Raw genomic sequence first — 11660 nt, forward strand, 5'->3', positions numbered from 1 at the left:
AGCCTCAAATCCCCACAAGTGTGATAATGCTGGTTCTCTTAACAGTAAATATAAAGAAATAAGTCCTCTTTTCTCAAATTAATTTAGATTTCCGTGGCCTGCAAGTACCTGTTTCTCTGCATCAAGCATGACAGTTGACTAGAGGTAGAGGTCATCAAAATTGAGACATTTGAAGTGAGGTGAATACTTCTACAAAGTTACCTGCCTTTCTACAATGGGTCTGGTAATTTCTGTGTGTGTTTCTTGGGTCTTTTTAAGCCTGCTGTCTTAGAGTATCACATATTTTTATACATTATTTAACAGCTGGAATACATATTCCCTTTTTATTTGTAAGACACATTGACATACTTGTCTGTTGCACAGCAACATGTTGTAAGTAACTGCTTTTCATGACAACTGCCTTTTATGATTTCTGAGTAGGAGTGCTGGCTGCTGTATTTTCCAGATGAAAGTTGAGATGATGCCCTTATTATAGATGGTAGAGGGAAAAGGGGAGAGGAAACTTAGACTAACATTCAAAACTCTTCTTTTATGCTGGGTGTACAGAAGGTTTACTTATGAATGCCTTTACATTTATTAATGTATTATTTATTATTTTATCATCTTTATAGATTCAGAAATACCTGTTTTCTTGCACACCAGGAGATAGATAAGCTATGTCGACTTACTGCATTCTTTATGCTTCCAATTTATGTGATCTGGTGGAAGGCCATACCAGTGGAACTATCGAAGCATGTGTCAGATACAGGCTTACTCTAAGGAAAATGATTTGTGGCAGGTTGCTGTCTGGAGCAATTTCATTTGAGATAAGGGTTCTAGGGGCTTCAGCACTGACTCCCTGGATGACGTGTGCAGGAATGCTCATCAGTGTGCAGTTATTAAAATATTTCATACTGTTTATGAAGGTCTAAAAGAGAAAGATGGCTAGAAAATAAAGCAGCACAAAGAGATGCTTGTGGAACATTTTATGAAGATTTTCACCCTTGGACAAGCAGTTGTTATAAAGTGATAATTTATCATATTGAATGTTCTTCCTTTCAGCCAAGGAGTACTGCAAAGTGATCTTCCCGTATGAAGCACAGAATGATGATGAACTCACAATCCGAGAAGGTGATGTCGTCACACTTATCAGTAAGGTAAAAGCAATATTTTTCTCCTATAACTAGGGATCCAGTTTTTAAAATCATTCAATTGCAGTAAAACCCCTATTTGTGCCTTTGGCAGTGTCCTTCCTAAAACAACGCTAGTTTGACAATGAAACATTACATAGACTTCAGAGCACTCTTCACCTCTCTTCCTCTGGAGCTTTAGACCCTTACCTTGATAATGCTAAGTGAAGAACAGCAGATGTGCACTCTTGAGTTCACAAGTTTCAACAATTAATTTTAATTTGGATGTGCTGGCAGATCTACCTAAATTGTAAATTGATCCCTGTAACAGAAATAAAAGCCTAGAAAATAAACTGGAAGACTCAAGAAAGCAGCACCTTTGAACATCTCTGTTAGGCATGTGAGTTATCTTTCTTGTAGGAATTGTGAATTAGATTTTTTGAGTTAGATGGAGATAATGTGCCTAAATGAGATTAATGAACTAAACACTTATTTAAAATGTAGAAACCCTTAAAACTATGGTAAAGTGTAAAAAAATTATAAAACAGAAATTAAATTAAATAATTTTAGATCTGTGTTCTTTTCTTTGAAATTATTCAAGATTAAGAAAGAAAAACCATTGCCAGGGTTTATACTAAATCTCCAAAAAACTATACCATAAGATGGTGAGTAAACAGTTGGTTTTCTTTTAAAAGAGCTGTGCACCATGTTACAAAGAACAGATTATAGTTTAGGTGCACTTAAATTTCCTGCTCTTGTCTAAAGATTTTACAGTTTGTTTAAATGTTTTTGACTGATGGACCATAAGTATTTGGGAAAAGAAAGCTGCAAACTAGAAAAGGCTGTGGATTTTGCATGATGAAGAATAATTGTAATGATGTGCACAATGGTGCTGTTGGTTTTGCTTATATGAAAGTAAAAGATTGAATTTTATAATTTATAAGTGTAATCAGAAATTGTTACTTGACTGAGCAATTTGGCACCTTGGGGAAAACCCCAAGAACCTTGAGAAATACATCTGGGGCAGTGTTTGCAACATACTAAGCCATTTGCAATCCTAGAGGACGTTCTTTGTCCTGAAGAATATAGATGTAACTGAAGAAAAATAATCTGAGGTTTGGTAGGAAGAGAAACTTCAAATTTAAAAAATAAGTTGTGTACATTGAATATCCTTTAAATGACTTGCCCTCGGTGACTGTTTTGTTTAGCTTGTCTTGGAAGCTCTTTGGCTTTGCCTGATTTGGAATGTTATTGTGTGAGTATTTAACAGCGTCTCTGATCATGGAAATGGCTTTTAAGATGTTGTTCCTGTCCACTTTACGCTTTATTGACCAGGTTGACTTAATTCTCTGGGAGGGCTGGTCTCAGGTGCAGCTGTGTTCTTCAGTATACATAGATAAAGAGACAGTTACTTTACTGAGGTTTCAATATGAGATTTCATTTGCTTGCTTTTTCCTGTTTTCTTCTTCCTGCTGCCTCTGCCCCCACAATGGAAGGATATTTGTCTTCTATAATAACCGAGCTGATGATTTGACTGAATTGGTCAGATTTCCCAACCATGCAGTGAGAAGTTTGTCAGTGTGTTCTCTAGTATATGCCCCTGTCCTTCTGCTCTCCAGCCTGATAGTATCAAGCCACTGCAGACATTTTATTCAGTTTTCTTCTTTTTTCTGTGGTATGTCATATGTCTATGAACAGCTACATAAAACCATGCCTCTAGAGAGCGGGGGATCTCAATGCAAAAAGACTTGGCATTTCTCCATGGGTGCTTTTTTATGCTGTGTCTGAACTAATCTAAGATACTGAAGAAACAGTGCTTAACAAGCAGTCACTTTGTCGATCCTTTTCTGGGTTGCAGACCTCATTGCAGTCGGGCTTATGGGGGTTTTTCATCTGTTTTTAACACATAGTTTAAAAAATAAAATTCAAATGATATGCAGTCAGGGCCCTTGCTGTAGAGTTCTGAAAACAGTGGGGTCTCCTCCATGCTCTACCATGCAATATAGTAACTTTATTTTAGTCCAAATCTTCTGAAGCATGTGTCTGTTGTAATTTTTCTTTTAGTCAGGAATGACAAAGTCAGCCTCACCTTTCTGCGCACTAATGATTTCTGCTAGAGAGTTGCCTTTTACCTGGAATTCAAATCACCGTGCTTAGAGAGTCCTTTCCATAACCAGTTAGTGATCCATACTGACTAAGAGGAATTAAATAGAAATATATTAAGTACTTCAGAAACTGTTACAATGGTTTTGCTTTGCCTATCAGATTACAGAGTTTCTTTTAATCTATTTGCAAGACATTGCTTTGCAGGGTTTGCTTTCTGTGCTGTATAGCATTAGACAAAATTTATTCTTCCCAATTGCCTAGACCAAGGAGAGAAGATTGTTACTTTAAAAGAAAGAGATAGGTGTCATAGTACTTTGTACAATCACAGATGCATTGTCATAAAATAATGTATTTTGTTGAAATCACTAAAACCAGAAAGTTATACAAATTCTCAGTATAAAAAATCCCTCACTAGGCTAATCTGTTTTCACTGTCAGATCTATAAGAATGTTGAAGACTCACCATTTTAACGCATACTGAATTTGCATTTAATTGAAAACAGTGACATTCACGAGAATGTGTGGAAGTGGCTGAAGTAATAAGGAGTGAGTGACACAAGAATGGGAGAGAAAGCTCATGAAAATAACGCAAAATGCATTACAAGAATCTTAGAAGTGTGAAGATGAGATAGCACCTGATGGGTGCGAAGAGGAAGGGGAGTGATTTAAATGAGCAAAATGGTAAATTACTAGGAGAGCCTGCACGCACATCTGAGAATATGTGCGTGAGGAAGCTGTTAGTCTGGTATTCATCTTAAAATGCTAAAACTTTATTTTGTGGAAAGAATTGCGAAGGAGTGGTATCAGTAAATGCAGAATTCGAAATCACCGTTCTAACAATTCCCCTGCAGATAAAAGAGATAAGATTATATCAGATTTCTCTCTCTTCTTCAGCTAAATTAGTTGTAAAAGTCCCTTTGTCAAGATCATGAAATATCTACCTAATATAAAGAACAAACCAATATTTTTTGCAGAATCTGTTTCAAGTTCTCACTCTGTTTTGATGGATGTTGAGATCTTGAATCATAAACTGATCAGACCTTTCCTGTGGGCCTCTATGTATGATAAGGGAATTTGAATATCTGAGTTTTTTTATGAAATAGCTAAAAAGTACTTTGAAGGGATTTGCTGAATCACAAGTGAATTTGCTAGTCATTGTAGAGCGTGCGGATAAGTTTTGTTTAAAAACTGAAGTGATTCAGTAGAGGCTGGTCATTTACTGGTCAGAATGTATGTACAGTATGTATTTTGGGAAATATATAGGGAAGGATGGCATTATGCAAGAATGATAGCCAAAAATAATTGCTGCTTAAACAGCATATTGAATAATTTTTTTGATGAACTGCATAGGCCTAAATCATGGGAAAGGTACACAATGAGATAGAGTCCAAACATATGGTAATAAGAGTTGTTTTCTCATTGGTTAAAATTTACCTAAAAGACTACAAGAAAAGCAGAAACTAACTTCACAGAAATGTATTACAAAAATTTCTGGAAAAGATTTTTTTCTCTCCTCCTTTTCCCTGGTGAAGCAATAGGTAGATAGATATCTTGCAGATACATAGAAAAGAATTTATTTATTAATTACTGGAAATTAAAGTGGAGAAATGGTAGTCCTGTAATTCCTTCATGCAAAATATTTAAAGATAAAAGACCAGAAAATATTGCTCAGAATTGTAAAGGAAGGTAAAAACGTCATCTTCCAGGCAATAAAAGAGTAGACCTGGTACCTTTGCTTTGCAAAAAGGGGTCTAAGAAAAATACATCTTTGGAAGAAAGAGACCAAAAGGCAAAATACAGTAATTTTACTTGTACAGTTAAGGTGATTGTTGGGCAATTTGATGGTAAGATACATTCATAAACAGAAAAGATATGAATTACAAGAGCCATGAGATTGACCCTATAGGTTGTTCTTTGTAACATCAGACATTTGTGTTCCTTAGGTAATTTTTTTAGTGTCTTCAAAATGTTCCTGACAGCATTTGGGTAAGGACAAGAACACTGGTAGTGACTGCACTGTGCATCTGAAGGAGAGTGGCAAACAGGGTTTTATCATGCTCAAATATTGATCTTGGAGATTGTATTTGTAATAAATAGAGTCACTTTTAAGCAACAGAAGATTCATGTGACATTTTCAACTGTCATCTTGGAAATCTTTTAGGATTTTTCATTTTAGACATAGCTAGTGTAGGCTACTTTCCAGTGCTAATAAAGATTCTTTATGCAAACACTACAAATTTCTTAGCAGCTTTAATAAATTCTGACAAAATGTAAAGGATTCTTGAGATTTCACTGGCATACAGAAAATGACCTGTGAGAGGAGTCGATAGTAATAGCTAAATAATTTCAAAGCAAATACATCAAGCACACACTGGCAACTGTGCACTCGTTTGAAAGCAAATGCAAGACTGTGAAAGATTTCATTGCACTGCATCAATATACGTGAGCTCTAGGCAGTAAAGACCACTTTGTTGCCAGGAATGAAAATGGTCTGGATAAATAAAATTAAATACTTCAAAAATCATTGCAAATTTGAAAAGCTGACAGTAATAGAAGGGTATCCTCACCTGAACCCTTATTATCGGAGTAGGAGTTGCGGAGGGCAATATCAGCGGCAATTCTGCTAATTCTGAGTTTATAAGATGTTGAAGTTAATAGATGTCAATGTATTAGCTGGAGTAATAATCTTGTGCCTTACTCTGCATGTCCAACCCAGCTGTCCCTCACCCTCCATCTACCTGGATTGCAGAGCTTTTCTTCTCCCGCTGGAGGCTAATAGCTGAATATGTGGCATTAGTGGTAGGAATGCATTGCACTGATGTGATGGATGAACATAATAGGGGGTCCTTTCTGATTTTGCAAAGGAGCTTTCGTGAGGAGGCGAGTTTAACAGAGGGCGTCCAGCCTCCTTGGGGATTCATCAAAACTGTCTGAGGGATTAATGAGGTGAAAAAGAAAGCAACAGCGGCGTACAGCCTCCCAAAATCTCGCTGATGCTTTTCAAATAGTGCTGGGCAAGTTGAGGCATTGATATCATGAAAGACACCACAGACTAATGCCAGTCACTAGTGGAAAAACTTACTTGACAAATTATCTGCTCTAGATATTTAATGACAATCCAGATATTTAGTGGCAATCCAATTTGAAGTGCTTAATTCTGTATTGGGGGAAAAAAGAGCCATAAATGTAGTTCCTAAAAATAAGCATAATGGCAGTGAGTTTTTGCAAAGATAGTATTTGCTTTTGCTGTTATTGTTAATAATTTACTGTGAGATTTGTTGAGATTTGTCGTTTTCAAAATGCATGCGGTATATTTAGTAAGTCCCTGCCCTGAAGCACATGCAATCAAGCGGTAAGACAGAAAAGTAAGTACAAGTGAATAGAAGGGTATAAGGAAACAATGAAATGAGGTTCGGTCTGGATACTCTCTTTCATAATGTCACATTTTCACTGTTGCAGTGACTACTCTGTGTGTTTGTCCGTGTTAAGAGTATGGAATCTGTCCATATGCGGAGCGCTTAATATTTTCCAATTTTTAGGGTAGTCATTAGGTGCTTAATTTCATCCTCACTCTATTTATAGACAGTTACCCGAGTGTGGACCTTTTGCCAAAACAATTCGCCCAGTTTTCTCTCTTACAGCATCTTTAAATGCTCATCCTGGTGCAGGAGGTAATTGTCCAGAGCACTTTCTTTAGCTGAGCGATTGCCAAGGAGAACTCGGCTGGGTAGGGCTGTGAAGGAAAACAGCTGCTCTAACGGACGCAGGAGGCTCCTAAAGGGATGAAATTAGTAAGTGCTATGTACAAGAGTCTTGCCAGTGAGTTGAGGCCATGAGCGGGGGAAGGAGTAGGAACCGGGCGGTGTGATAGAGGAGGACGCTAGCTGATGCTTAATTGACCATTTTGCTAGCTTGTGGTGTCTCTAGAGTAGAAACCTGTCTGTTTCTGCATTTATTTCTATGGAGGGGGGTTCATTGCTGAGTTTTTCTGTACGCTTTTAATTACAAACAACACACACATACTTTACAACCCTTGGTTATAGAAATATGTGGGGGAATTAGAAGACTTTCAGTTTCTCTTTCAGTATGAGCAAGTAGGCAGATAATATCACTCATTTTTCTATATTAAGATGAAATTTTTGGTATTTTCCACTCTATAGGTAAAAAAAAAAAGCATCATAATATGTGAGGATTTGAGGTCATTAAAAATAAAGCTTATTGGCCAAGAAAACAGAAATTTTTAAAGCAGAAGTATGGTGGCTTAAGGTTGTCTCTTTTGAAAGAATGGAAGAAGTTAGTCATGTTTCACGTTAGTCATTCAGGTAATTTTGGTTTTCCTTGATTGACAGATAAAAGCTTTTATCACGTTTTCAGAAATGAGTCTATTAATATAACAATATAAAGAAAATTAGGTTATGCAGGGGAAAATACAATCTATTTTAATAAAACATAAAAAATGGTTTTCTGTCAGAGCAACACAGTGAATTTTTGTTGATACTAAATATTTGGTCGCACAGATGCCCCTATTTGGGGTTTTAATACATGATATTTTGATCATTTGTAACTAACTTCTGCAACAATCGTGCATACAGAAACTGAAAGGAATACAGTAAGTAAACATCAAAGAATGTCCAGCTTTAAAAAGCTTTTATGATAGCTTTAAGAAATCTTTTATCGTGTTTTGTGTTTAAAGAATAGCACATAAGCAATAAAGGCGCTAACTGCTTGCCTTCGGAAACAAACAGGTATTTCCCTCAGAGACAACAATACCATAAAGTGTCTCAGTGCATGCCCTTTTCTCTCCTGAGATAACCATGAATTATTCAGCACATCTTTCGCTGTACCTAATAGCCGTACTTAATTTGCTTTCTGTGTTCCTTGCCCCCTACACTGTGCTCAGCACCAGGTTTTCCCCCAAGACCTCCTGCCTCCTTAGCTGATTAAGAAACCTGCTCGTACCGAAGCTGCTGATTTTATACAAGAAATTATTTTGCAAAGGGTGCATGCTGGGGGTGCACTTTTACATGATTGATGGTAAGTGGCTGCTGAAAGGAATGGTTCTGCTCCTTCCCTCTTGCCTTGATCTGGCAGCCTTAGCCACAGGACATGCAGGGACATGCGAGTAGGAAAGGGTGCTAGGAGGAGCAGGATTGCCCCGGCGGTCAGCAACCTGCTGAGGGACTCACTTAGCAGTGACTTTTCCCTGACCTGAAACTTCCTTCTGAAGGTTTTGACCTAATGGGAATAGAAGGTTTGGATTTTTGCTGGGTTTCGAGCCATGGTGCTGCAGGATGTCAACTGGAGAACGAGAGGTCCTGCAGAAGGAGACCCTTTTGACATGCTGCTAATGTCTGTGGCAAGTGCGTGGGGTAAAACTTGTGTCATTGCGTAGAAGCATGAGTATTTCCTCATATGAGTTATATAAAGCAGTTATACAAAACTTGTGAGGACACTGATGATCAAATAAATATGTGCATTTTCTAAAATGATTTTATATACTTAGTAAGTTACAGAGAAAACAGACTGTGAGCAGTTGTCCTCCTATTTTTTGTCTTGCCTGAAGCTTGTCCTTGGCCAAGCCTTTTAAATGTTTATAAATAATTTTTTAACACTTATTTGTATCTTGCAGCATTTCTTGGCTGCTGTGATTAGCAATGTGGCATTAAGTAAGGTCCATGTAGAGATAAAGCCCGACAATATGTTTAATAAGGTACTAGGTGCATCTTACATTTCACTGGTATCTTTAGGAACATTACTGGGACACTAATGTTTGAGATGAGCACTTAAATAAACGGTGAAGCCTGAGAGGGCAGCAGCCAGCACTTGGATTTTCTTCTTGTTAGTACATTTATAAAAATTATTATTTTTTTTTTTTTTTTTAAGTAAGAGAACTGAAGTTCTCTTTTCCTGTTCTTGTTACCACTGATGGCAGTGCTACAGCAGTGCCTTCAGAGGAAAGGATTCTGTTGTTCCTGGGAAGTCACAAATTTGAATTTTGATGAATGGAAGTTCATGCCAAGCTATGTAGGTAAAGCGGCAGGATCCCCCATGCATGCAATGCTTGAAGATTTGCATCATTTGAAAAGAGTTAGGTTTATTTGTAAGTATGTTCAATACAGCCAAGCTAATCTAAAAAGGTGACATATTTTAAGATAAAGAAGGAAAGAAATTTTTCTCTGCCCTGTGCTTACAAAAGATATCACTGAAATGCTGAGGCATCTGGAAAACCGTGATTATTGCTCACAATGTGGGCTTCAGACTCACTGCTTAGCTTCATCCTTTCTTTTATCCTGAATGCTGGGTTCACCTGCTGGTTTGATGGTATTATCTGAAGTCCAACCTTTTCAGACTAGGGAGAGCTATTTAAAGGGAAAGTAAAAATGCACATATACTGCCAAGTAATTAATAATTGTAATTAGGACCCCGGTCCTAAGATGTCTGTCATGTAAGTAGCAATAGCATTAAATAATCCTTCAAATGTTTTGGTTTATGTTTTTATAATCTTTCTAAGTACAAAAAATGTAATTATGTAAATATTATATCTTGGCTTATCAGAGGCATAAATTGTATCTGTTACTAGCACCACCTTTCATGTTTGTGTTGGCTAATTTAGTTTTAATTTGAGTATTGGAGTACTAGGGTTTTATGACGTGGAACATATTTATTTCTCCATGATATTCTGCTGACTGAACACTGCAAGTGAAATGAATCCCCAGAAGAGATTGTTTTGTTCTATGAGCAATGTAATTTCTCCTGTTTGTACAAATATTTCATGAAAGCATTTCAGCTTCATTACTGATTAAACTATTTACTCACAGAGTTTAAAGTCAAAAGCTTAGATTTAGCCTGAAACAGATTTAACAAACAAAGGATATTGGTCTGCTCTAATCTAATGTCCTGGGCATTGCAGGTCATTCATTATTCTCAGCCAGTTTCTTTTTTTGCAGGGCCCAGTAATTTGGGCCAATTCTTGAACACTGTGTCTTCTGGAGAGGTACCTTCTTGTGCCTTCCAGTAAAAAACATTTTCTGGGAAGAGTAGTGTAACGACAGCTGAAATAATGTCTAATTTCTGATGGTCTCTCCCATTTCCTTCCATACAATGATAGCAATTCTTAGTAGAGCATTGGAGCTTATGGATAAAGAAAAATTTATCTGTTTGACTTTCTAAGCTTTAAAAGATGCTACTGGTGTTATCAGATGTAGGGTTCCCTATGGCTTGGGCATGAGAGCTGCCAGGAGCTGGGCAGGGATCCGTGCAGGATTTGGGGCTTTTGGGACACAGGCTGAGGACCTGAGCAGGATCAATCCCCAGGTTAGGGGCCAAACAGAGACCCAGACTGGGAGGTTTCCTCTCATGCTTTTCTTCCAGTATTTTTTTCATAAAATGGGTGTTCTCTGGGACTGCCTCAGAAGACTAATTATCTATTGGACTTCTCTTTTATCTAAATGATCTTGGATTAGGTAGTTGTTGAGAGATTCATTCTGCCTTTTTGCCAGATTTTAAAATTAAGTTTCTTCAAAAGTGTTTAACGAATTTTGCACTATACTTTAAGGTCTCAATCCCAATAACTGAGCTTAATAAACCTTGATCATTTTGAATACAGTCTTACGTAGCACAAGGTGGGTGAAGTGTAAGCCTCTGGTGAGATGCTTTCCTTCAGTCATAGGTGAGTGTCAAGCTCAAGGGTAGCCTTGGCTGCAGTGATCATGAAATGGTTGAATTCAAGATCCTTTGGGCTCCAACCTCACCACCCAAGTTGCAGGATGTAAAGGCAGGGTCTATGAGAATGAAGGAACTGCCCACTGTAAGAGAAGATCAGGTTTGGGACCATCTGAAGAACCTGGTGGATGAGAAGCTCAACATGAGCTGGCAATGCCCACTTGCAGCCCAGAAAGCCAACCGCATCCTGGGCTGCATTAAAAGAAATGTGACCAACAGGTTGAGGGAGGCGATTCTGCCCCTCTGCTCTGGTGAGACCCCACCTGGAGTACTGCGTCCAGCTCTGGAGTCCTCAGCACAAGAAGGACATGGACCTGTTGGAACAGGTCCAGCGGAGGGCCACGAAGATGATCAGAGGGCTGCAACACCTCTGCTATGAGGACAGACTGAGAGAGTTGGGGTTGTTCAGCCTGGAGAAGAGGAGGCTCCAGGGAGACCTCATAGCGGCCTTCCAGTACCTAAAGGGGGCCTACAGGAAGGATGGGGAGCGACTCTTCATCAGGGATTGTTATGATAGGACACGGGGTAACGGCCTCAATTTGAGAGAGGGTAGATTTAGATTGGATTTCAGGAAGAAATTCTTTCCTGTGAGGGTGGTGAGACACTGGAACAGGTTGCCCAGGGAAGTTGTGGATGCCCCATCCCTGGAAGGGTTCAAGGCCAGGCTGGATGGGGCTTTGAGCAGCCTGGTCTAGTGGGAGGTGTCCCTGCCCATGGCAGGGGG

The 11660-nt window shown here is 38.4% G+C and overlaps 1 protein-coding gene across 1 annotated transcript in view; it reads left to right on the plus strand.

Moving 5' to 3' along the window:
• LOC141737616 (SH3 domain-containing kinase-binding protein 1-like) overlaps positions 1-10805 on the plus strand; it is a 105578-nt gene extending 94773 nt beyond the window's left edge. The window contains exons 7-9 of the mRNA XM_074572561.1: positions 1042-1136; positions 8844-8924; positions 10770-10805. Of these exons, the coding sequence (XP_074428662.1) occupies positions 1042-1136; positions 8844-8924; positions 10770-10805 (212 nt within the window). The remainder of the gene's footprint in view (positions 1-1041; positions 1137-8843; positions 8925-10769) is intronic.
• The last annotated feature ends 855 nt before the right edge of the window (positions 10806-11660 follow it).

The sequence above is a fragment of the Larus michahellis genome, chromosome 1, assembly GCF_964199755.1.
Source record: "Larus michahellis chromosome 1, bLarMic1.1, whole genome shotgun sequence".
Lineage (NCBI taxonomy): Eukaryota > Metazoa > Chordata > Aves > Charadriiformes > Laridae > Larus > Larus michahellis.